Source organism: Mus caroli, chromosome 6 (genome assembly GCF_900094665.2).
Source record: "Mus caroli chromosome 6, CAROLI_EIJ_v1.1, whole genome shotgun sequence".
NCBI classification, from domain to species: domain Eukaryota; kingdom Metazoa; phylum Chordata; class Mammalia; order Rodentia; family Muridae; genus Mus; species Mus caroli.
In genome coordinates this window covers 132,977,423-133,004,308 of record NC_034575.1, presented here as the reverse complement: position 1 = coordinate 133,004,308, position 26,886 = coordinate 132,977,423, and the positions used below count along the sequence as shown (strand labels likewise).

The 26,886-nt window shown below is 45.8% G+C and overlaps 1 protein-coding gene across 2 annotated transcripts; it reads right to left on the bottom strand.

The window, feature by feature from the left end:
- Window positions 1-3,553: 3,553 nt before the first annotated feature.
- Ddx47 (DEAD-box helicase 47) lies at window positions 3,554-15,453 on the bottom strand. 2 transcript variants are annotated; one of them, XM_021164495.1, is made up of 12 exons: window positions 15,343-15,453; window positions 14,687-14,780; window positions 11,988-12,176; window positions 11,716-11,787; window positions 11,423-11,541; window positions 10,718-10,789; window positions 10,115-10,231; window positions 8,898-9,044; window positions 7,984-8,121; window positions 6,388-6,458; window positions 5,499-5,628; window positions 3,554-4,051 (listed from the first exon to the last, which is right to left on the bottom strand). In XM_021164495.1, the coding sequence occupies exons 1-12, from the start codon at window positions 15,427-15,429 to the stop codon at window positions 3,920-3,922; spliced, it is 1,368 nt and encodes a 455-aa protein (XP_021020154.1). In that variant the 5' UTR covers window positions 15,430-15,453; the 3' UTR covers window positions 3,554-3,919. The 2 variants fall into 2 exon arrangements, with proteins under 2 accessions (XP_021020154.1, XP_029334736.1); XM_029478876.1 differs by lacking the exon at window positions 10,718-10,789 and having other exon boundaries at window positions 15,343-15,438.
- Between the last annotated feature and the right edge of the window lie 11,433 nt (window positions 15,454-26,886).

Genomic DNA, 26,886 nt, shown 5'->3' with positions numbered 1-26,886 from the left:
CCACCACACCAACTGTTCATGAGTTCGGGGATCTGAACTCAGGCCCTCCTATTTGTGCAGCAAGCACTTCAGCAGCTGAGACGTCTGTCCAGCCTCTCATTTTCTTTTTAATGCCAGGAATCAAACCCAGAGCCACGTGCATGTAAACACAGCCTTTGCCATTGAGCTATACCCTCAGTCCCACAGCCCAATATTGCTGACCATCATGCCTGACTGCTGCTATCATTCTTTTGGATGGAGGACAAGTCCCCATCACTTTGGGCAGAAGACAAAAAGAATAAGTGACTCACTAGCTCCCTGGCACCAAGCCATGAGATAACATGGACAAGTGAAAGCTATGGACTGGCCTACTAGATGAGGGTACAGCAAAGCAGAGGGATATATCATGAAAGAGGATTCAAGACCCTGAACAACTTACTCTCATACACACTGTGCATTGGGAAGAAAATGCCTGTATTCCCAGGCTCCAGACTGGAGGGGGAGAACCAGGGGTTGGTGACCTATCAATACCTAGATAGGCAGGGGAGACTTTAGAACAAACGGAAAGCTAGCACAGATTGGGACCAGGGAACAGAGCAAGGCTGCATTTTATACAGCATTTAGTTCTCCCAGTCCTAGCGTCTGGGTAACCCAGAGATCCCTGCACACAGAAGGCAAGCTCTCTACCTGTGAGGAAACACCCCAGGCCTGGCCTGGCAGTCCTGTTAAAGACTGTCACCCTTCAGATACCTATAGGTACTTCTCATACTTGCCCTGATTGCTACCCCTTAGTCATTGCAGGCCACACAAGAGTACGCTGTGTGCCCTTTGATTCTGCACTGCACCCCAGTCACTGCTCACTAGTAACTATTTTTTCCCACAGAGGAAGTGAGGGTGAGCATTTTCCCCTTCTGCCATCTACTGGCGAAAACGAAGATGTTCTGTTATCCTCTCTTAATGGTTGCACATTGGAAACTACGTTGGCATCTGAAAGCTTATTGGCATAACACTCATTGTTATGTGGAGCACATTTAAGGAAATGCAATACTGCCACCACTGGCTGTTTCGTTCAGTAAGTGCTTGTTGAGTGTATAATGTGAAATGCATACAAAAGACACACATACACATCATATAAGGACTGAGATTTGGAATCAAATTTGGTTTTGCTTTTTTGGTTTGTGTATGTGCTTTTGTTTGGGTCTTTTGATCTAAAATTTTCTTGCATCCATTTATCAGAGGTAGGGTGGCAACTATCACAGCATGTTAGGTTAAGAGATTAAGAGGGAGTTCCGTGAGTCAGTTCTCTCATTATATGAGTCCTGGGGGATCAATCTCAGGCCCTCAGGTTTAGTAGCAAGTGCCTTTCCCTGCTGAGCCACCTCACTGGCTCTGTTTTCCAAAAGATGGGGTTTCACATAGCCCAGGCTGGCTCCAAACTACCTATGCAGCTGATGCTGGCCTTGAATTCCTGATCTTCCTGCTTATTCCTCCTAAAATCTGAGATTACTGGTATCAGATGAACAGATGGCTGTAAGCAGACGAAAGCTCTACCGTGGTTTGAGAATGGCCCCCAATGGATGGAGGTGTTTGGGAAGAATTAGAAGGCGTGTCCTTGTTGCAATAGGTGTGTCACTGGAAGTAAACTTGGAGGCTTCAAAAGCCCATTCCAGGCCTAATCTCCTTCGTTCTGCCTCCTGTTTGTGGATCAGACCTAAGCACTTAGCTACTGCTCTAACACCATGCCTGCCTCCCTACTGCCATGTTCCCTAGCGTGATGATCATGGCATAATCCCGAAACTATAAGCAAGCCCCCAGTAAATGCTTCCTTTTATAAGTTGCCTTGGTCATGATGTCTCCTCACAGCAACAAAGTCTTTAAGACAAGCTCCAGCGGTATCAACAGGTATGAGGGTCCTACAGCCCTGTGGCCTCCAGCTGAGCCTGTTCTTCTCTTGTCTTCAATCCTGGCACAGAGCTCTTGTCTACTTAGGTGTGACTGTTTGGCGATACTTCCCAGACCTCAAGTTTCTGCAGTTATTTTTAGCTGTAGTTTTAGTGCATTCTTGAGACAGGTGAGGCATGAAGAATGTAGGTGTGGGTCACCCTTGAATCTCCAGTGCTTGGGCTGAGTCTCTTGTCATTCCAGCCCAAGAGTGACTCACACCCTTTTATTATCTGCCCCAGGGCTAGGTTTCACCTCAAGAACTCTGGATTAGAATTGCCACAGCCTAGTCTCTAATTTCTTTTTTTGAGGACATGCCTTCTTCATGCTTTGTCACCTGCTTCTGATAAGGTGGATTCCTTCATTTGCTGTAACCAACACCACTGCCCTCTGGTTCTTTCTGGTCCCATTTCCCAGAGCTGAGGCACTTGGCATCTGGCACCAGATGCAGGAGATAGATAGCTCAGAGACAGGAAGCTATCTGGAAAGCTCTCTGGCTCTCATCCAGACATCTGTGAAGAGTCAGGCAAATTCTGGGGTGTTTGTTGCATTTTTATAAGACCAAGAAAGGATAATAAAATGATCTAGTTGAGTCTTGGACCCTCAGAGTAAAACTGAGCTACACCTCCAAGCCTGGCACAGCGGGTTGTGTATATGTATATGGACATACTAGTTCTCCTGTGTGCACCTGTGTGTTCATGTATGTGTAGAAGCCAGAGGTCAATGTCTGGTGTCTTCCTCAACCACTCTTTAAATCTCTCCAAAATTATGCATATATCTCAGCTCCATGAACCACTGCTTAGAAGGAAAGTTCAGGCTGGAACACTTCCAAGATTTTTATTGAGCCCTCAGACACTTCCCCAACCCAACTTTAATTTGCTTCTGAAATTCTTCACAGGGAGAAAATGTTACCCATCAGCCATCCACTGACGCAAAATAAAGTCACCACCAAAGTCACCTTGGAGAAGCCTATCAGGAAAACATGACTGGTTAGAAAATGAGCTCCAAGGGTGCCCAACTCATAACAACTGCTCACAAGTATGGAGGACTCCTCCCTGCTTCCTTTCCATTGTCCGAGTCCTCTAACTCATCCTTCACTCAAATGCACCGTGAACAGCAATTAAATGCAAAGCCCGGGCCACTCTGTTGGTAGAGTCCCAACCTAACGAGCCCTGGGTTTGGTCTCCAGGCATAGTGGCACACATCTGTAACCCCAGCACCTGCAAATTCCCTAGACAAGGAACCAGGAAAATGAATGTACCCGGGGCTCTGAAGCCCTCTGCCGCCGCACCAATAGCAGGAAAACGCACCTTCCTCTAAACAGGACTTCTCTTTCAAAGCCATCCATCATCTTGCTCTTCATTTTTCAACATGCTAATTAATGTCTTACTTCAATTAAAGACAACCAATTAAACTGCCATATAATGACACGAACAGGTCCCCATCAGCAGGAGCTACAAAGCCTTCAATAGCAAGGTCTCCAAAGAGCTTGAATACTGCTCTTCTAGAGGACCTGAACTTGATTCTCAGCATCCACAGTGGTGACTCAAAACTGCCTGCAGCTCCAGCTCCAGGGGAGGCCAACTCCTCTGGCCTCTGGGTAGCTGCATAAAAGTGCACACACAGACACACACAGATAATAAAAATACATCTTTAATCATAATAATTTTTGACCCACATCAGGCTGAATGTCGGCTGAGATAAGGTGGCGTACACACCATTCTGTAGAAGCTTTACAGTTAGCTACAGACAGCGCTCTCCATCCGCCAGGCCGTGGCTTGCAGGTGGGAAGGCAGAGGTGCAGCATGAAGAGCACACGGCACTTGTGTCACAGGTGAGGAATGCAAGCTGAAGAGTGGCCAGTCCTGTGTCAACACTGTAAAAGTTGTCCCATTGCAATGACACTGCAATCCCGAGGAACGTGCTCCTAGCTGGCTGAGTTGTCTCTGGACAGAATCTTACAGCTGGTGAGCAGGCGAGCAGAAGTCTTTTTAAAGCATTAGCGGCCTTTCCGCTTCTTCATTTTGCCCCCAGCCACCTTGTTCCTCACACCAATGGCGCCCTCCTTATCATCATCATCTCCTGCATCCTCTCTCTTCCGTTTCTTCTTTTCTCCGTGCTCCCTTAACTCCTGCAAGGCAGCAAACAGGATGTGACTGACCGGACTCAACAGCATCCCCCGTGCCCCGTCCTCAGGTCAGAGAATGCCCGAAAAGGCTAAGAATCAACTCCAAATGAACAGAAAGGCTGACCTCATACAGAGACCAAAACATCAAAGTGAAGATGACCCAGGTGTTGTCACATGACCTGCTCTGGGGGACAATCAGGCATTCTGTATGACTTCTACTGTTTGTATACTCTCTGGTCAATCTCACTTCTAGAAGTTTCCTTTAAGGAAATAAGAAGCTACTAGGATATTTATTCAGCACAGCCCTAGTTAAAGTGGAGAAAACAAATCACCATTGTAAATCATGCTACAGCATGCGACGTAGCTAACAAAATGATTACATGTGCTGGTCATGGTGGTGCACAGCTGTGATCCCAGCACTTGGGAGGCTGAAGCAAGAAGCTGGACATGAATTCAAGGGCAACCTGGGCTACACAGTAAGTGCAAGGACAGCCCGAGCTATACAGCAAAACCTTGCCTCAAAAATCCGAATTACAAAAATGTCATATGGTGGACAGGATGGTAAAACTGGGGGAAAAAAATCCCATGGATTTATATTTGCTGAAACATAAAAATGATGCCAGTCACATATAATTAGGTCAATTCTAACTATGCCTTAAAAACCAAAAATTAGCTTGATGCTCTCAATGGTTCTCCACAGGGCCTGGTTCCCCTCTTCAGCTACCATTTTAATCCGTTCTATACTTTGTGAAAATTTTCCCCAGGTACAGATCTGGCCCCAAACTCTCACTGATCCTGACTCCGCTTCAGAAGTGCTAGGATCATGGTATATGTCATTATAGGACCATGGTATATGCCACTATACTTAACTACAGGTAGCACTTGTGTGCTTGTGCATGCCTGGCTAACTTTCTTCCCCACCACAGAGAGCATGTTTATAAACAAAAGCTCACACATAAATTCCACGTGGGCAAAAACCCACAGCAAGTCTGTATCTCAGTTATTCAAAAAAAGCCAACAAAGGCAAAGTATCCGCCACACCTCAGAGTTCTCTCCAGGAAGGACACAGCACTTTCAAGGTTTCCTCTAGAATCTTCTCTCATGCTACTACCCCTAGTAGTACCCTAGACTCGTGGTTCACATGAGCTTGCCTGGTATTCAGAATACACGGAAAGTATTCAAGGTATTCAAGTGAGGGACTGGTTCTGAGAGGTGAGGCAGATAACCAAGCTCACTGTAACCACAGCTCGTCTTCTGACCTTGAGATTGACCTTTGGGGGAAGGCATAGTGGAGAATATGGCCAGCCTGTTCAGACTACACAAACCCAGACTCAGTGGTGAATTTCCCACAAACCCTCAACGTTTGTTTGCTCATCTCAACTCTGGACAAAACCTCAAGTGTCTTATGGGATAAGGCCATCAGAGACTGCTAAAAGCAGATGCAGCATACCATCCGGGCAAACCTCTGGGCTTCGTTCACACGTTCTGTGAGCATCATGACCTCCTCATCCTGCGTTGGAAAGACAGGCAGCTTCTTCCCAATCAAGTGCTCGATGCGCTGAAAGAGTTCTACATCATACCTGAGGAAGGAAAGTTGGCCTGGCTTTGCTGAGCTGCTAATGCGGGCACCTTCCACTGGCTAGTGATCCTTTGTGCCCAGACAATTGGGAAATTACCCATGGTATGGTTTACTCACAGAAAACACTAGGTATCCCACACTCAATCATACGCAGCAACACTAATTAGATTTAGTGGGTTGTAGAAAAATGAAGGGGACACAAAGGGGAGAGGGGATATTTGGGGAAATATGATCAAGATATATTTTATACATGTGTGAAACTGGCAAAGAGTAAGCTTTTAAAATGGGCCTGGGCAGATGGCTTGCTGCTTAAGAGCTTTGACTGCTCTTCTAAAGACCATGGTTCAATTCCCGTCACCCATATGGCAGTTCATAACTGTCTCTAACTCCAGGCCCTGGGGAATCTGACTTCTTCTAGCCTCTGCAGGCACAAGACATTCATGTGGTACACACACAGGCATACATGCAGGCAAAACACCCACACACATAAAAAATTTTAAATAAGAAAGTCAGACACAGTTATTCACTGCTCCCAGTTCTTGCTCTCCAACAAGCAGCAGTGCCATTGTGCTTCTGTATGACACGACATGATGTTTGAAAACCAGGTACACACACGCAGACAGACACACACACACAGACACACAGACAGACAGACAGACAGACACACAGAGAGAGCCAGGAGAGAGTCTGTACGACAGCACTGCACCAGGCAGAAGTTGCAGTCTCTGTTGCTCAGTCCCCGTGCTGATGATTTACTCACTGTGTTACAAAAGTAATGGCCTTCCCAGAGCGCCCAGCTCTCGCGGTTCGTCCTACTCGATGGATATAATCCTGGAACATAAAAGGTAAATAAATTCACATCAGAGCCAAGAAGGGATGTATGCAAAGTCCTGCCACAAACCTCTCAAAGAAAACACATGCCTTTGAAACATGGAGGACTTGGCCTGGGAAATTTGCTGAGAAATCTACTTCTTTGTTTGTTTATAACAGAGTTTCTCTGTGTAATGGTCCTGGGTGTCCTGGAACTTGCTTTGTGGAGCATGCTGGCCTTGAACTCACAGAAATTCACTTGTCTCTGCCTCCCAAATGTTGGGGTGAAAAGGTGTTTAATATCACCCCACCCGGCCTCCTCCTCCTCCTGTTTTTCAAAACATTCTCATAGCACAAAATTCATCTAATGCCTGCTTTCTCTTATACAAAGACAAACCTACAATACCCATCCACAGGATTATGGCAACACTGAATAAAGAGAAACACTGGCTGGCAGCTGGAGAGAGAGTTCAGTGGTTAAGAGCACTGACTGCTCTTTCACAGGTCCTGAGTTTAATTCCCAGCGACCACACGGCAGCTCACAACTAACTGTACTAGAATCTGCTTCCCGCCTCAGGTATGCATGAAGACACAGCACTCACATACATAAAATACAGGAATAAATAAATCAAGACAGACAGACAGACACGGGATCTAGGAGTCCTACACAATTATCTGCATACCACCACGTCTCTACACTTCAGTTCCTATTTACAGACCAGGGCTAGAAAGGAATGCACAATCTTAAGAGTTGCTGTGAATATCAAGAGAGAGCAACTTATCTGTAAGAACTCAATAAAGAGCCAAGTGAAACAAAGGCCCACAGGGGTCCTGCCTCTCCCCGGGAACATCTGGTAATGCCTGGAACATTTTTGGTTGTCACAACTAGAAGAGTGCGAGATACTGTCTAGTAGACTCAAGGAATGTTAAGCATATTATACACAAACAACTCCCAAGACAAAGAATCCACCAGTCCAAATGCTAGCCGTGCCAAGACTGAGAAGCGCCCAGACACTGAGCAGCAGAAGCTGTGTTTGCAGAGCAGCGAGCCTGGCATGGTCAGCATCTGCTGCGTTTGCCCCCTGAGCCTGTGTCCAGTGATGCTCTCTGCATATCTTCACACTAACATCTGCTAATTCTGTAAACAGGCATGTGCAAACGGTGAGAATAAATCAGTCAAGAGCTTTCTCTTGAAAGTTGTTGCTAGGAGACCGGACCTCTGGCAGCCCAGGCTAGCCTCACACTTCCTATGTCTTTGAGGGTGACTTTAAAGTCCTGATCTTCCTACTTGTACCTCTTGAGTGCTGGGATTACAGACCTGTGCTACCACACCCAGTTCACTCGGTGCTACAGCTCAAGCCCTCAGCTTACGCTAAGTGGTCTATCAAATGAGCTCTACCTCGCCACTTCCTCAGTTTTTGATACTGAACTAATAGAGGATAAAACACTGCACTATGCACTATAACTAAGGAAAAACAAACAACAAAACACATTATTTAGCAAGCAAACTTCAGAACTAGGAAGTTTAAGCAACAGCAGAACTCACCTTAGAATGAGTCGGAATGTCAAAATTGACCACTACGTCCACATGGGGTATGTCCAGACCTCTGCTGGCGACATCAGTCGCTAGAAGAATGGACCTTGCCTTAGCCTTAAACTTATTAAGGGATCCGAGGCGCTTGCTCTGAGAAGAAGAAATGAGAAACTTGAATTTTGAAAAATGAAAGAATCTTTACATACAGCAGGGACATGGAAGACAGACAAAATAAACAACAAGAAATTTATTTTTATTTTTTTATACGTTTTCCCTTCTAAGTCCAGGCTGGGGCTTCATAGTCAAAACAAGTATAGAAACAACAAAAACTACTTAAGACCAGAGGATCAACACTGTTAATACATCAAAAGCTTACAAGCCAGACAAGTGCCTGTGAAATGTTCTTTTCTGTGGATGTATATTTACATGTATACTCGGTGCACACAGCATGCACATGAACACGCATGCAGAGGCCAGAGGGCGCTCTTGGTGTTGTGACAACCTTTTTCTCTTTGAGACCTGACGGAGAGATGTCTCAGTGATTGCAGGAGATTTTGTTCCCAGCTCCCACAGTTCCAGCTCACTGCCTGAAGCTCACTGGTTAGGCTAAGCTGGCTGTCACCACAGCACGTGTCACCACACCTAGCTTTGGATGTTTCTAGGGCTCAAACTCAGGTCCTCATGTTTGCACGGAAGGTAGTTTACCAATCGAGCCACCTCAGCAGGCCCATGCGACCTACTCCAGTCTTACCACGCGCTGTCTGAACACCAGAGTGTAAGGGTGTAAGGCAATACACAGAGCACACAAGACCAGGATGTGCAAGGAGCATGGCTGCCCGTGAACCAGGAGCATGCAACGGGCTCTGGCGCCGTCCCTGCTCACTCATCTACCGACTTGGGGTTTGCTTCCTGTAAAGAACTCTTACCTGACTCATCTGTCCATGGAGGGGGATGGCAGTGAACCCGAGATTTCGGAGCAGCAAAGCTGTTCTCTGAGTGTTGTTACAGGTGCTGCAGAATATCATAAAGGAGTTGCCAGCCAGTTCATTGAGAATATAAACCAGGTAGGTATCCTAAAATCACAAAACAAGGCACATAACTGACATGGAAGAAAGGGTGGAGACCTAGCAACACGTGGGAGAGACCACGTCTATAGGAGTGTCTCAACTATGCAAACCGCCAGCTCTGAGCTTTATACTGCTTCCCTGATGCTCCCAGGTTCTTGGACAAGGTCTCTGTGGGGGCTGAAGATATCCCCAAGTGAAATTGTACGGAGCAGATTACAGTACTGAGCTGCTGTGGACAGGTGTGCTATCGACATGAAATGGCCATGAAGGTCCCCAATACCTCAGGGATATGGGGACAGCACGCCCTCTGTGGTCAGGCGCAGACACCCGTCAGTGTGCTGGTGTTGACAGTGTGGAGAAAATACCAAGCAGAGGTTCCTCCTCCGGGATGTGTAGGTAGAGGGATGTGTAGAGCCCACACTGCTCCCTGACAGGCCCACTCTGGAGAACAGCTAAACCCACCCATGTATACAGTAAAACAAACATGCTGACTTTCCCGGTCCTTGTTGGCGCAACTATCAGAGGGCACAGCCCACCCCATCCCAGCTTCTCCATGCCTGTACTTCCTGATTGCCAAACTGCCCCACCTAGGTCAATCCCTCATCTGTACAGGTGTGGCAGGTCTCACAGTATAATCCAAACTGGCCTCAAACTTACGGTAAGGCCCAGGCTGGCACTGAACCTACGGTGTCACCTTCCTGCTTCAGGTTCCCAGTGCTGGGGACACAGCATGGACTACCACACCTGGCTAGCTACTATGCGCTCTGTGAACCAAGCACCCCATTACATCAGTGGTCACACATAAGATCTGCACTGGGCAACCACGCAAGGTCTTTCCAAAGTAACCATGAACTAAGCAGAGGAAGGAAATCAACCGCAGGGGTGGCCTGGGGAGAAACTCTATCAATTTTATCAGGACTTGTACTCTGCTTTAACGCCGTGAATTCCTGGCATGTTCACTTTATCTGTGATAAGCGTAAGCTGGCCACGCAGCCCTCAGCTGGTGCAGAGCTGACATACTCTCAGATGCTTCGGTGAGGGCAGGAATGGCAGCAATGACAAAGTCAACACTTTACCTTGAATTTCGAGGGAATAAAAAGGTAATACTGCTGCAGTTTCTCCACAGTCTGGTACTTAGAGGACACAGCACATTTCACAGGGTTCTTAAGAGCTGCACGCTGAAGTTTTTGTACCTAAAGAAAGAAAACAGAATAGCACATCAATTTCTAAAGGCTCAATGTTCTTACTTTCATTGTTTTCATTATCGCTCTAATACATAAAGGTGTGTGTGTAGGTGTGTGTGTGGGTGTATGTGTATGGTGCATGTACACACTACACATTAAACCCAGAACCTCCCCCAAGTTCAACCACAGATTTTCCCATTAGCTACAACTCGAACCCTAGTTTTACTTTCTTCTTTGAGGCAGGGTCTCCCTACGGTGCCCAGTCTGGTCGTGAACTTACTTTGTGGTCCACTCAGGCCTTAAACTTGTCATCCTCCTGCCTCGGCCTCCCAAATAGCTGGGATACTCATGTATCAATTCCTTTCTTTTTTTTTAATTTTTGGTTTTGGGGTAGGGCTTCACCATATGGAGCAGCCTGGCCTGGAGCTGGCGATCGCCTGCTCGTGTTTGTGTGTCAATTCTTATAGAGAAAGCAGGAGCCTAAGCAAACCTCACCTTCTTGGTCATGGTGGCAGAAAAGAGAAATGTTTTCCGATCTCGGGGAATCACTTTGAGGATCTTGTCAACCTGGAGCACACAGGAAAGAATGCCAGTGACAAGATGTCTACAGATTCTCTGCATGGTATAGGGGATGTTGGGCAACAAGACAGGGCGACTGAGAAACCAAACCCTGGAGGTTTAAGGACTTAAAACTCAATTTGGATTTTCAGGTAGAATTGACCGAACATTTACACTTTGATACTAGACCAGACAACACTGTCAAGCAGCTCAGGAAAGATGGTGAAACCCCCAGGTATACAGAGCTCACTCAGCAAATGAGACAGAAGTGCAGGGTTAAGGCCTCACCTCTCAGGTCAGCCAGGACCACATTCTAAAGGTGAGACACCCCAAGCCTGCAGGGAAACAGCGGGCATGATGCTGCTCTCACTGAGGTCGACACGGAGCTCTACTGAGATGGGGCCCAAGGAAGCAAAACCAGTGTCAAAGAGAGGACCAGAGAAGCTCTAGGGACACTGCTGTTATAAACCCACCTCTAGGCTGGGCTGAGTGGCACATGCCTTTAATCCCAGCACTTGGGAGGCAGAGACAGGTAGATCTCTGTGAGTTCAAGGCCAGTCTGGTCTACACAGAACAGCCAGGGCTGTTAGAGAGAAACCCTATCTCAAAAAAACAAACAACAAACAAACAAAAAGAACTCACCTCTGTCTCAAAATCCATGTTCAGTATCCGGTCTGCTTCATCCATGACCAAGTACTTAAGAGCTCTTAAGTTGAAGCCTTTGGTATTTTCCAAGTGGTCAATCAGTCGGCCAGGAGTAGCTACCAAGAAAGGTTAAGGACCCAAAGGTAAGAAAATTATCTACTTCCCAGAAAACAGTGAAGACACGGAAGAGTTAGCAGAGTCACAGGTCCACTCCCCAGGTGCCACCCAACATTTTAGATTGTCTCCAACCCATATGGTCATGGTGGTATTTACCTGTGTCAGTGACTCACCTATTACTATATGTGGTTTTTTGGCCAATGCTAGTGACTGAGACATCGAATCAATTCCACCAACAATGACAGCTACAGAAACAAAGCAAACACAGAACCTTCTCAGTGAGCACCTTCAAGCCAATATTAGATTTCTACTTACATCTGTCCACCCACTCCCAAGGCTAAACCACAACACCAGCTCCTTAAGGCAAGACTGTGCTAACCGTGCCTCCCGCTCTCCTTCCCCACTTGGGATGGCACGCGGGGCTCTGCCCTGCTTAGGCACTTACCACACTGCACTCCAATAGATGACCCCAGGGCCTCGAACTGCTCAGAGATCTGAAAGGCCAACTCTCGGGTAGGGGTGAGGACCAGGGCGAACAGTCGCTGGGGCGTCTCCAGCAGGGCATTCAGGATGGGCAAAGCAAAGGCGCCTGTTTTCCCAGATCCCGTTTCTGCCAACCCAATAATATCACGACCTGCAAGAAACAAAACAAAACTCTTTTACAAAGAAAGGCACTCTGAGCTCCTTCAATGTTTTCTATACATTGACACAATGCTGGGCACAGGGTCTCCCTAGTCAATTAGAATAAACTGAATAAACATATACAGAGAAACCCTGTCTCGAAAAAACCAAAAATAAATAAATAAATAAAAAATAAACTGAATAAACAAAAAGGGCACGGCCTCTACCCTATATTAGCTAAAATTCAGTAACAGGACAAATACAAAATATGTTTAAACTGGCCAGAGGTAGCCTGTGCCTTTAATTTCGGCACTCAGGAGGCAGAGGCAGGCAGATCTCTAAGTTCAAGAACAGCCTGGTCTACAGAGTGAGTTCAAGGACAGCCAAGGCTACACCGAGAAACCCTGTCTCAAAACAAAAAAGTTTAACTTAAGGCTAATTTCCAACTTCTAAAATTGTTTTATGTGGTCTGTGTGTGTGTGTGTGTGTGTGTGTGTGTGTGTGTGAGAGAGAGAGAGAGAGATTTTCCATGTGTAACTGTGGCAAGTCAGAAGACAATGTGTAGGACTCCGTTCTCTACTTCTACCATTCCCAGAAATCAAACTCAGCAGTAAGAGCCTTTAACCACTGAGTGATCTTACCAACACACATGTTTAATTTGGTAAGGCCCTTAATACAGGCCCCTAGAAAAGATAAAAAGTACATAAATGGGAATGCCAGGCTAACAGAGATCTACAAATTCTACATGGAAGTAAGCAAAAGGCAGGACAGCTATTCCTGCATGAGGACAAAGGGCCGGGGCTCTAAGAAACAGTGTATGACGGGGCGATGTGAAGTCCCACCTGGGCTGAATGGCAGGATATTATACAGGAAAGGACTGAGGCTAGGAAGGGGCTCATAAACCCCCAATGCATTCTGATAAACAAGGAATTTCACAGGTGGCGTTATTCTTCAGGAAGATAAACCTGGAGGAGGCAAGGAGCTGAACAGTCCATGTGATGGTGCACAACTGTAGTCCCACCTACATGGGAGGCTCAGAGAAAGAGGAGCACTCGGGCCTAGGCATTTGAAGTCAGCCTGGACAGCACAGCAAGGACCCATCTCAAAAATAAAAGCAAACAAAAACTGGTTGAAAGGAATGTGGTGGGTGACATCAATTTTAGTATGGGAAACTGAAAAGCCAAAACTGGAGACAGCAACTATAGAAAAATCAGTTCTGGGAGGAAGTTAATGATTCTGGATACAGAGAACATCAGGTTCAGAAAGAGAGAGAGCTACAAGCTAAACAGGATATACTTATGCCAGCAGGCCTTGAGCTCATCTTCCCAAAGAACGGCAGCATGAAATACCCCTGGTTGCCCTAACTACTCGTGACCCATGAGCATCTTCATAACCTCATTCCTCCCCTTCACACAAAAGCACGCACACTAGCAATGCAGGCATAGGAGCCATGAATTTCCACTCGGTTCGCACCTCTGAGGGGCATACACATCAGAGGTAGAATCTATGAAGGAGGGGTTATGTCCCACATCTGAAAATTCTTCTTCTGTGTGTTTGCTTTGTTTTTTTTGTTGTTGTTGTTTGTGTGTGTGTGTGTGTGTGTGTGTGTGTGTGTGTGTGTAGTCCTGGCTGCTCTGGAACTCACTGTGTAGACCAGGCTAGCCTCAAATTTAGAAATCTGCCAAGCCCTGCCTCCTGAGTGCTGGGATTAAAGGCATGCACCACCACCACCCGGTTTTACACCTGAAAATTCTAATTCAATAGGTCCAAGTTGTTTTAGAATAAGGAAATAGAGGATGATGATAGAATCGCTATTATAAAGCAAAAGGGAAGAAACAGTAGCTAAAGAGACAGGCTAGTAAAATACTGTGTTGAAATGAAAAGATAACTTCAAGAAAGGTATGATCAAGGGTGTTGGGAGATACAGAATAAGCAAGATGGATTTTCTTTCTGTTTTTTTTTTTTTTTTTTTGGGGGGGGGTTTTTTTTTTTTTTTTTTTTTTTTTTTTTTTGAGGGGGGTGTTTGTTTGTTCTTTGTCTTAAAGACAAAGTGTTTTCCTACTTGCTTAGTAGACCAGGCTAGCCCCAAACTCTCAGAAATCCGCCTGTCTCTGCCAATGGAGTGCTGGGATTAAAGGTGTGCACCACCACGCCTAGCTGTATGGTAGATTCTTAATTCTCATCTCTTAGAGCTAACAACTTAGTCAGGATCTGCCATGCAAATTCAGACAGCAGAGCGCTCTAGGGGTTTAAAACTGTCATCCCAGCATTCATTAACGTCAGTGTCTACCTCCCAAACGGTACAGGCTTGTGCCACCGTGATCACACCTGGCTTTATAAGTATTTGAGGCAAGGTCTCTGCCTCCTCAGTGTTAAGAACTCAAGTAGCCCTGCCATACCAAGGGAGAGATTTATCTTTATTTCACTTGAAATTTGACAGCAATAGCTCTTAAAAGCAACACAAAAACTGAATATAATGCCTCACTGGCTCTGTACTAACCTGCATATTTAATTCCAACCTACCTTGCAAGGCCAAAGGAATAGCTTCGATCTGGATCTTGGTGGGCTTTGCCCATCCCAACTGCTCACAAGCTTCACACAATACATCTGTCACACCCTTTGAATTAAAAAAAACCATACTTTAGCAAAGAATACATCCTCACCTTTAATTAGAGCCATCCTACCGGTGATACGTAGCCCTTTGCACTTTACATAATTGTACATCTCAGACCCTGCTTTATATGAACTATGGGCCAGCGCCTTGAGACAATTTCTCTTCACCAGGTGCTGCTGTCAACTCTTTACATGTATTATCTCATTTAACCCATCAAACCAGTTCCGACCAATGGCTAGCTATTATTCTACCAAGTGCCTCACGTGTATAAAGTGAGGCGCCGACCATAACAACTTGCCTCTTGTAAGGAGGTCACGCGTGACCCTAGATAACATAAGGCTCTACAGAAACTGGACAGAAAAGCCAACGGGGGCTCTCACGACCCAGCGGCATCCTACAAGGCAAATGCACCCGAGGGAGCGTGAAGAGACCCCGAGTTTCTAACAGCATGAGCTAGGCCCCAAGGTGTTTTTACACACCACCGGCTGGGATATGAAGTACCCAAACCCTGGGTGAGCCTAAACGCCAACATCACAAAATAAATACCAGCATCACCCATTCTCACCAGGTCTTTAAATGTTTTCGTTTCCTCCTCTTCCGCAGCTGTCTGAAGGGCTCCAGAGGGGGAATCGGGTTCCTCGTCCGCCGCCATCTTGCTCGTGGACTCCGGAAGTGGGGCCGAGGCGCAAGGCGTGCTGGGAAATGTAGGCGATTACTTTCCTAGAGTGTAGGTTCTGAACGCCTCCTGCTGGCGGGTCTGGCGTGGCAGCGCCCCACACAGGTGGGACTTGGAAGAATAGCAATGGCTCGAAGCCTGTGCCCCTAAAGAACTGAGACGATCCCTTCTTGCTGCCCTTTGGGTATCTGCCCTTTTTTTTTTTTTTAATTGGTTTCTTGAGGCGGGATTTCATTCTGCAACTTCGGCCTTCCAGGGCCTTGGCTGTCTTCCCTTTGGCTTATCACTTTTCTAACTATAGAAATGTAAACACATGGACATCACAATACTATTTATTCATTACTTCATATATTTGACAACTGACAGCCTGCCATATGCTTGGACTGTGCTAGGTGTCTAATGATAGAGCAGGACAGTATCAACTTCCACTGCAAAGAGAAGGCAAACAATACATAGGTAATAACGGACCACTTTGAATTATGAAAAGTGTTATGATGTAATACACCTACATAAAAATAGGGGAGCAAAGCTTTGGGAGAAAGAATTGTCAGGATCGCTGCAAGATCGAGAAGGTGTCTCTGAGGCAGTGATATTTGAGCTGGGACCTTACTGATACCAGAAAGGCCATTCTGAGTTCAGGGGACATCTATTCAAGACTGGCAGATCTGAGCCGGGCGTGGTGCCACACGCCTTTAATTCCAGCACTTGGGGGGCAGAGGCAGGCCGATTTCTGAAACCCTGTCTCGAAAAAACAAACAAACAAACAAACAAAAAACTGGCAGATCTGTGAATACAAAATTCCTGAGACCAATGAGATAGCTGAACTGCCACCACTCAAGCTAGTGAGGTACAATGTATGTTGCATGCCCTGTGCCTGCAAGTGTACTCTAGTGGGGAGGCATTGGCATTCTCAATGTGTGGGGCACACTTTCTGAAATTGAGGCAGTAGAGACAATCTGGTATGCCTTCCTTCGTGGTATCCCTTTCTCTGGCAGAGTGTGTTGTTAAAATGTGCGCAGCGCATGTCGAACATACACTTAAGAGTATTTAGGGCTCCAAGTCCTGAGGCTGTTGTGGGAAAGGCCATAGATTTAAAATATATAACTAAGATTGGGAGTGGTATCCCATGCCTTTAATCCCATCACTCAGGAGACAGAGGCAGGTGAATCTCTGTGAAGTGAAGACCTGCCCGGTATACATAGCAAGTTCCAGAACAGTCAGGGTTACTTGGTAAGACCCTGTTTCAAATATATATTATATGTGTGTTTTGGGTTGGTTTTTTTTTTTTTTTTCGTGGCAGGGTTTCTCTGTATAGCCCTGGCTGTCCTGGAACTCACTNTGTAGACCAGGCTGGCCTCGAACTCAGAAATCTGCCTGCCTCTGCCTCCCAAGTGCTGGGATTAAAGGCATGCGCCACCACGCCCGGCTTTATGTGTGTTATATTACAAGTGTGTATGGATGGATGTAACAACCTTCTACTAAAACACAGAGAAGCAGAAACTACACTTGAAGAGGTTTGTGATGATTGCCTGTGGAGGGAGGGGAATTAAGATAAAATGCACAAGTCGGAATTCAGAAACAAAATGACAGAAGGCAAAAGAGAATAAATAGAAAAAAACAAGGGAGGGGACTATGGTGGTACACTCCCTTAATCACAGAGCTTGGGAGGCAGGGGCAGGCAAATCTCTGAGTTCAAGGCTATCCTGGTCTACAGAGTGAGTTCCAGGACATCCATACATAGACATTCCAGGGCTATACAGAGAAACCCTGTCTGGAAAAACCAACAAAAACCATTGCTCTCATTCACCGTGATGCTGGTCTTCAGAAAAGAAACTGGGAAAGGAGACTGCCTCAGAGACAAGAGACTGTCTTTGTTTCCCTGACTCTAGAGACAAAATGGATGTTAAGTATGTGCCACCTGGGTGAAGTGAAACTCAGCAAAGCGTTGGGGTTGGAAACCATGGCGGAAGCAGAGGGATTTCTCTGGCTGTTTCTTTATCAGTTGTTCTCAGCCTTCCTGATGCTGCGACCCTTTAATACAGTTCCTCACGTCGTGGTGACCCCAACACATAAAACTATTTCATTGCTACTTCATAACTGTAATTTCACTACTGCTATGAATTGTAAATATCTGATATGCAGGACATCTGATATGTGACCCCTGTGAGAAGGTCGTTCAACCCAGAGACATAGGGGCTGAGAGCCAATGCTTTAGAAAGTGATGGGGTTTTTTTCTCCACACATTCCTGAAGAATAGTCTGTGTCCTTTGGTTTAGTTTGTTTGTTTTTCTTACATTTCACTCCAAGTTAAAAGAGGAAAGCGCCTTCTGTATAAAACAGACCATCCCAACATGGATTCTACCAGACAGTCATAGCACACAGTTGGCTGGCAGAAAGCCAAAGGCATTCTGGTTTTCTATTTTGCCCTTCCTGTAACTACCTTCTATGTATTTTATTTTATTTTATTTTCTCCAGCATCTCATGTAGCCCAGTATGTTCTGCCTCAAATTCCCTGTGTATCAGAGGCTGGCCTTAAGCTCTTGATCCTCCTGCCTCCACCTTCCAAAGGCAGAGAGAACAAGTGTGCACCACTATGCCTGGGAACTAGGCCATTTAAAGTGTCCCTGTATGTGAAACACACTCTTTGGAAGGAGGAGTTGACTTGTCCTGAAAAAGTCCGATCTCCACTATAGTGAGGTCCTTCCCACCTCTTGTCGCTGTTACACAGACCCGCTAAGGAAGTCATTCTTCTTACTTGGCCAGCGAAGAACTTGAGTCCCATAAGAAAAGAGCTGTGTCCGGGATCATGAAGCAACGTGACAAGAACCAAGTCCAGAATTCAACCTACTTGAGGTCCCGACACACGACCTTACCTTTTCCTTTATTCTCTCTCTGTCTCTCTGTGTGTGTGTGTCTCTGTGTGTGTGTGTGTGTCTGATAGAGTCTCACTCTAGATAGTTCTAGCTATCCTAACACTCTCTCTATAGACCAAACTGGCCTTAAACTTGCAGATAATTCACAGAGACCTCCCTAGTGCTAGGATTCAAAGGCCATCACACGCAACGCCAGTAAGCTTTCTGAAGTCACCTTTACATTATCAAGACCAGCTTCCATCTGCACAGCTACATTCAGAATTCTACCAAGCAAATTCTTCTCCACAAACCAAGAGGGAGCCACCATAGCAGTTACATTTTCCCTGGATGAACTTGGACTTCCTTCAAGAGAACGGAACAGGGAAGTGAGAACAGAGGGCAGCTGAGGGGCCGCAGAGCCCAGAGGCCCTGGTGGGAACAAGTGGACAGGCTGTCAACTTAGATGCATCATTGAAAGGTCCCCAAATTTCAAGTCACAGAAAAGGAAACGAGCACTCATGAGATGTCTGAGAACTGGCTGCTGCCTTAACACCTATGAATAGTATGAGATGCTGGGCTTGTGGCATCGCAGGTGCAGAAAACAAGCTTTCCTATCTTCACCCCATCTTACCCTTCCTCACCTGGCCCTTGACTCCTGGATAACACTGACTGCTGCTTTAAGAGAACCGATTTACTTGCTGTTGATAAAACTCCATTAAAACTCCATGCCCACACCTGTATTCCCAGTTCTTGAGAGGCAGAGGCAGAAAGATCATGCGTTCAAGGCCAGCCTATATAGAGAGATCCTGTCTCAAAAGAAATAAACTGGGCCTGGTACTGCCTCCCTTTAAAACCAGAGCCCAGGAGGCAGAAGTAGAGGCAGATAGATCTTTGAGTTCAACGCCAGCCTGGTCTATAGAGAGTTTCAGAACTGCCCTGGATGCATAGCATGACCCTGTCTCAGGGGCCTGGGGAACGTCTCCATTTTAGTCAAGCAAGGATTCTTTTTGTCTATTCTTGGATAATTCAGACACAGGCTATTTTTAAGACTTCCTCAAGGCACCCAAGGCCATATGGTACGCAGTGACGACAGCATCTCCGTGCTCTATTCCCTGGCCTGTGACCTGAAGGCAAGCCTTAGGCCTTCAAACGGCACTTACCCTGGGACAGTGTTTTTGTTGAACTACTGGGGTGACCACAGATGTGTTCCAAAGAGCAAAGCCCATGTCAGCCCACGGACAGTGTCGCGTGCCTTAGCATTCCCATAGGCCTGGAGCAGCTAGGATATTTATATTCTAGCCACGGAAACAACCCCATTCTAGAAACTGAGCCCTGTCATATCCTGTATTTTCAGAACAATAAGGACGGTTAGAAAGGAAATCTAAATAAAATTCTGACACTGATATAGGGCAAAAGCAAGCCTGAAATGATACATCAGAGGCAAAAGTGGTTGACTGTTATCTTGTTCCGAAATTTTTTCATGGCTTCAGACATGTGTTCATGTGCTCCCTCTGTCACATATATGAAATGTATAATTAATATACATGGTATTAAACATATAATGTATTTAATATATAATATATACCATTTAATAGATATCATTTAAATTTGGGTATGGCAACACATGCCTGTAATCCCAGCACTCAACAGGCTAAGACAGAGGGATTGCCATGAGTTCAAGCCAACCACAGACCTTGTTTTAAAGAGCCAAAATATTTTAAAATTTTTTCAAAATAAAATTTCTGTTTTACAATTGTAAAAAACAAATATAGCATCCTATTTTAGAATTATTTCCTTGATTACCTTAAAAGTTCATTTTTACTACTGTTCCCTAAAAGACATTTAAAGCTTTTTTTAGTAGGTCTGGAAAAATAGGCCCCCCTCATCTACAGAGGGTATGTTCCAAGAACCCCGATCCCAGTGAATGCTAGAAACCACGGGTGGTACCAAACCCTAGAGATGCTGTTTTCCCTCATGTTAAAATTTAATTTACAAACTAAGTCTAGTGAGATATAGGCAATACCTTTTACAATTACAACAATATAGTGTAATAAAAGATAGATGGGCTAGGCAATGGTGGTGCATGACTTTAATCCCAGCACTCAGGAGGCACCAGGAGGCAGATACCTGAGTTCAAGATCAGCCTGATCTACCAGAGTAAGTTCCAGGACAGCCAGGGCTACAGGGAAAAACTATCTCCAAAACCTATAGATGGATGCACTGTCCCCTCCCCACCCCACCCCTCTCTGAATCCTGTGGTGAAGAAAGATAACAGTTAAAGGAAAGACCTTGGCTTTTCTTAGACATACTACAGTATGGAACACCGAAAAAAGTGGGGGAAGGGATACTTCAGGTCTCAAGCAGCAATACTGAGCAGTGCGACTTCCTCATGCTGGTCACAGCGGCACATCTGCTGTAGATGGCTTATTTCTGGAACGCTCCACTTAATATGATGGGGCTACAGCTGGTCATAGGTAGCTAATGTCAGAAAAAGCAGGACTTCTCAGAAGGCTGAGGTAGGAAGGCCAAGCTTGAGACCAGCCTGGCCTTCCACAGTAAGACCCTGGCACAACAGAGAAAGCGTAGCTGGGATTGCTAGGGGTGCCGCATCTGCACTGCAGGTGCTGTGCTTAGCATTAATGTGCTGGAGGAGCAAGGTAGGGTGAGGTCTGCTCAGGGCAGACATGCTGGATTGCTGTGGCACTGTAGTGTATTGGTGACTCGTGGACCAAAAGCAAAGGACTCCCAAACTTAGGGACATTCGTTCTGGCCCAGAATGTGAACAATCTGCTGAAGTCTGAAGTACATTCTCTCCCTGCTTCTTCCTCCCTCCTCCCCTTCTCCCCTCCTCCCCTCCTTCCCTCCTTCCCTCCATCCCTCCTTCCCTCCTTCCCTCCTTCCCTCCCTCTCTCGTTCCCTACTCCCTTCTTCTCCCCTCCCCCATTACTCTCTCCCCCAGATGTACCTGTTTATCTTTCCATGAAGAAATAAATCTTAACTATTTAATAGCACAGGGCATGAAGAACTAAAGATTTTCAGGGTTGATCAACGCTTTGACTTTATAACTGTGAATGTCAAAAATGCTACTTTGCAGAAATAAGTAGTACAAACTGGCAGGAGTCTACACGGGGCCATTTCAGAAATTATAGGACATTCTTTTCCAACCCCAAGTCAAAATGCATGAAATAGTCTGTTATGAAATAAAAGTCAGTTAGTCTGTGATTTTAAACATCAAACTTTCTAATACTGGATAATGTTAAGATATAATGTGATACTGTACGCTGATGAACGACAATAGGAAAATAGAATAGTGTTTCCCCTATTTAAACCAACATTTCTGTTAGGGCAGAAGGTTTTGAATATGCATGGTTTGTTGGTTTTTATGTTTTGTTTTGTTTTGTTTTGTTTTGTTTTGTTTTGTTTTGTTTTGTTTTGTATTTCAAGACAGGGTTTCTCTGTGTAGCCCTGGCTGACCTGGAATTCACTCTGTAGATCAGGCTATCCTTGAACTCAAAGATCCCCCTGCCTCTGCCCACTGAGTGCTGGGATTATAAGTGACTGCCTGGAATGATTTTACTGATTTTAATTATGTGTTTGTCTCTGTATGTTCAGGTGCTTGAAGAGGCCGGATATGTCAAATGCCCCTGGAGATGGAGTACAAGCAGCTGTGAGCCCCATGATGTGGGTGCTAAGGAGTGAACCCAGTGACTTCAGAAGAGCAGTGTGGTGGTTTGAATATGCTTGGCCTAGGGAGTGGTATGATTAGGGGGTGTGACCTTGTTGGAGGAAGTGTGTCACTGTGGGGGTGAGCAACGAGATCCTCCTCCTAACCACCTGGGAGCCAGTCTTCTAGCAGCCTTCAGATCAAGATGTAGAACTCTCAGCTCCTCCTGCACCAAGCCTGCCTGGATGCTGCCATGCTCCAGCCTTGATGATAATGGACTGCACCTCTGAACCTGTAAACCAGTCCCAATTAGATGTTGTGCTTATGAGAGTTGCCTTGGTCATAGTGTCTGTTCACAGCCATGGAAACCCTCACTAAGGCAATCAGTATGTGCTCTTAACCCGCGAGCCATCTCCCTAGCCCATATTTTGTCTTTTTTTTTTTTTTAAATTCTCCGAGTTTCAGACAGCAGTTCACTGGCACTATGTGTCAGAACAGCGTGCACAGCACATGTAGTGTGAGCTAGCAGTAATGTGCTCTTTGCTTTCCTCACTGAGGGAACCCACACAATTTGTCATCAGATAGAAAATACCTTTAGGCTGAGGCCTGTTGTGGGTTTATGTGCCCTTATGAAGAAAGAACAGAGATGGTGTAACAGGGAGGGCAGAAAGAAGAGGAGAGTCCACAGAGATTTGGGGAAATGGTTCTCTAATTTGTGTCTAGGAAACAAAAAAAAAATTTTTTTAAAGTTTATTGTCCTTGATGATGTTGTTGCTGCTGCTGCTCATGAAATGTCTTGTGATATAGCTGAGACTAACCTCAACCTCATGACAATCTTCCTGCCTCGAACTCCCAAGTCCTGGGACCGCAAGCATGTACTGCCATACTGGTCTTTCTTCCTCCCCCTTTTCTTTCTTTCTTCTTTTATAAATATTCTCAAATGTTACCCTCAGGCCCTAGATCAGACGTTAGGTATCCAACACTAAACAGGAAACTTATGCTTTAAAAAACCATTTGTTTTAATCCTTGCAGCTAGAGAGATGGCTCAGGAGTTAAGAACATTTGTAGCTTTTTAGAGGACCCAAGTTCAATTCCCAGAATTTACATAGTGGCTCACAACTGTCTATAATTCCAATCCCAAGGGATCAAATGCCCTCTTCTGACCTCCTTGGGTACCTGGCATGACCATGAGCACAGACACCCATACACATAAAATAAAGTTTAAGAAAATTGTTTTTCATTTTTGTTGAGACAGACTCTCTCTACAGAACCTTGGCTATCTGGGAACTCAATAGGCTGGCCTGGAACTCAAAAAGATCTGACTGTCTTTGCCTCCTAAGTGCTGGAAGTGTGCCACCACCACCACCCCCATGTTAAAAAAAAAAAACAACTTCTTAATAAATTAATTAATAAGTCCTCATCATCTAGAACAGCAGAAAGCTGTAAAAATTCAGATATGGCAGCACATGATTGTGAGTTTGGGGTTAGCCTGAGCTGCATAGTGAGAGTGTGTCAAATATGCAAAAATAAATTAATAACAAAGACAATAGTAATAAACAATTGTTAGATTTCTGAGGCAGGATAAAGAGACAGAAGTTTGACCTTCAACAGACAGGACTCTCTTTATTAGTACACACAGCAAGGAGCAGTTTCCATGGGAAATTGTGAGGCCTGTGGGGGCACAGGGGCAGGAGGGGAACTGGCTGTGTCCTTTTATGGGGGTGGAATAAGGGTCTTGGAAGTGAGGAAATTATTGCAGCCCTAGCCCACATTTCTCTCCTGCAGTCCCTCCTTCCTGAGATTGTTTGCCCAAGCCAGACAGACTACGTCAAGAGACTGGCTGGCTGTCTCTACAGACATTCTTTCTGTTCTGAGCAAGTCACCTGTAATGTCACAGGAATGCCAGCGAAGCACTCTATCAGTTGTGACAAGTGAAATGAGCGATACTTATGAGAAACATTAGATGCTAAAACATGAGCTATCCTAGCCTTTCCCTGGACATGTTCTCTGTGTCTTGCAAGCAGAGATCTCTGGTCTTTTAAACAGCGACATCCAAATATGTAGGATGTGAGCAATTCTTCACAACAGAGAGAAAGCCTTCTACATTAGCTCCTGCACTGGCTCTCTTTCTCTCTCTCTCTCTCTCTCTCTCTCTCTCTCTCTCTCTCTCTCTCTCTCTCTCTCTCACTCTGTCTCTCTCTTTGTCTCTCTCTGTCTCGAAAGAAAAAGCGCGCGGCCCAGTGTGTGTGTGTGTGTGTGTGAGAGAGAGAGAGAGAGAGAGAGAGAGAGAGAGAGAGCAACTTGAAGGAGAGAGGGTTTATTGCAGCTCACAGTACATTATTAGCCCACAGTGGCAGGGGAATAAAAGAATCAGGAGCTTGAAGCAGCTGGTCAGATCATGTTCACAATCAGGAAACAGAGAGATGGACACACTCAGCTTGCTCTCTCTCCTTTATGCAGTCAGGGTCCCTTGCCCAGGGAATGGTCTCTCTCAGGATTAGGATAGCTCTTCTCACAAATCAATTAATACAATCAAGATAATCCCCCCGGGGCATGCTCAGAGGCCCACATCCCAGATGGTTGGAGGTCCTGTTGAGTTTCCTAATAACACCAAGTATCCCAGGTAGGAATTGAATATCTACATCTCTGGTAGACCAGGTTAAGGATCTGGAGATTTGGAACTTCATTCTGAAGATAGTGGGAAGCTATTGAAGATGCATCTGAAGAAGTGGCTTGGTCTCAATAGAGAATGGACTGGGGAGAGGAGGAGGAAGCAGGAACACCTATTGGCAGCATTTCAAGCCAATGATGGTGGTATTATGGATTTAAAGGGCGATGTCAGAGAAGTTGTCATGATTGATTTAACAGGTGGGATGAGGCTAGAAATGTCTCATGATTCATGGGATTCTGGCTTGGGCTGGTTGAAAACAGTAGAATGATTAACATAGCTATAAAGTCCTGGGGGAGGGGCAGAATGGGAGGCAGTAAACAAGGGAGGTCAAGTCCAGAAGGTGTGAGGACGAATCTCCATTGTCCACATCACTGGATTCAGAATCAGCGTGGTTCCGGGTAGCCTGTGCTGGAGAAGCTGAACTGTGCTGGAGAAACTGTGCAGGAGAAGCTGAACTGTGCTGGAGAAGCTGAACTGTGCTGGAGAAACTGTGCAGGAGAAGCTGAACTGCTAGAGAAGCTGTGCAGGAGAAGCTGAACTGCTAGAGAAGCTGTGCAGGAGAAGCTGAACTGTGCTGGAGAAGCTGTGCAGGAGAAGCTGTGCAGGAGAAGCTGAGCTGTGCTGGAGAAGCTGAACTGTGCTGGAGAAGCTGAGGCCTCTTAGAAAGACAGGGAAAAGGGTGGGGGTGAGGAAGGACAGGAGCTCCACTCAGGAGTCTGGCTGAAGCTTCTTGCCCACAGAGGAGTGAAGATTCCAGTGCAGTGAGTAACCACTCCAGGCCTTTCTGTCTTCCTTGTTAGGAACCCTCAATGCACTAGGAATCTCACCAGAAAGCCCATTTGCAGGGAACGGACACTACTCCTTGGGCAACCCTAGTGGCTCAAGGTTTTACCTTATCAGATTGTAATCCTAGCCAGGGCACCTTGAGGCGTGACCTATAACCTCACTTAACAAGGAGAGAACAAAGCGGGTGGAGGGGGATCCTTAGCAATCTTTTAGGATATAACTTGAGAGCCACCAAAATGGGCTGTCTTATGAGTCCCTTGAGAAGCCCATACACACAGTTTGTCTTGCTTTCTGGTCACCTCTCTCCTTAAGCCTCTGCTAAAATATCTTCAACAAAAGCTCCAAATCTGCTTCAAACTGGCTAGACATGAAACTTTTTAGCTCTGAAGCTATGCATCCTTGTTTGGCCTGAGTCACGGTCCCTAAATTGCTAAGGGAATGCCTAAAGCTGCTGAGAGGGTGGAGCTGGTGGAGTTGTCTCTGTCTCTGTGCCACTTAACACCTCACTCTAAACCTTAGAGTGAGGTCCCTTGGGCTTGGATTCTGAACTGAGCGAGAAGGGAGAAAGGATGAAGGATGGGTCCGAGGAGACGGCTCACTGGGGGAGATTTTGCTGCATGAGCCTGAGAACCTGAGACTGAATCCCCAGCATCCTTGTAAAAGCTGCATGCGATGCCTGTGGCTGCAGCCCCTGTGCTGGAGTTCAGGGCATCCACAGTGAGATCTTGTGGGCTCATTGGCCAGCTAGCCTCACTGAGATAACAAGCTTCAGTTCGGTGAGATACCTGTCCTAAAATTGAAGAGAGGGCTGGAGAGATGGCTCAGCAGTGAAGCACTAACTCATGCTTCTCTTGCAGAGGTCCCAAGTTCAATCCCTAGCACCCCCATCACAGAGCTCACAACCACCTGAGACTCCAGCTCCAGGGGGATCCAAGGCCTCTGGCTTCCAAGGGCACCTGCACTCACACTTACACACAATTCAAAAACAAAAATAGGGAGCTTGAGAAATAGCTGAGCAGTAAAAAGCACTTGCTCTTGTAGAACACCTGGGTCCAGTTCCCAGCACACATGTGCTGGTTCACATCACCCAGACTCCCAGTGCCAGCGTATATGATCCCCTCTTCTGACCTCCACAGGCACTAGGCACTCATAGGGTACATATTCATACAGCTAGGCAAAATGCTCGCACACATAAAATAAATAAATATACAAAGTTAAAATGTAATAAAATTAACTAAATAAATAAAACAAAAATAAAGCTTAAAAAAAAAAATAAAATTGAGGTCAGGTGGTGGTGGCGCACGCCTTTAATTCCAGCACTTGGGAGGCAGAGGCAGGCAGATTTCTGAGTTCGAGGCCAACCTGGTCTACAGAGTGAGTTCCAGGACAGCCAGGGCTACACAGAGAAACCCTGTCTTGAAAAATCCGAAAGAAAGAAAGAAAGAAAGAAAGAAAGAAAG

Excerpts from the sequence above, each read along its gene's own strand:
- Ddx47 (XM_021164495.1), bottom strand. The coding sequence starts at position 15,429 with ATGGCGGCGGACGAGGAACCCGATTCCCCCTCTGGAGCCCTTCAGACA. Across the intron at positions 14,781-15,342 it reads CGAAAACATTTAAAGACCTG|GGTGTGACAGATGTATTGTG; the intron begins GTGAGAATGGGT and ends TTTAATTCAAAG. Across the intron at positions 10,232-10,717 it reads CTGCCACCATGACCAAGAAG|GTACAAAAACTTCAGCGTGC; the intron begins GTGAGGTTTGCT and ends TTCTTTCTTTAG.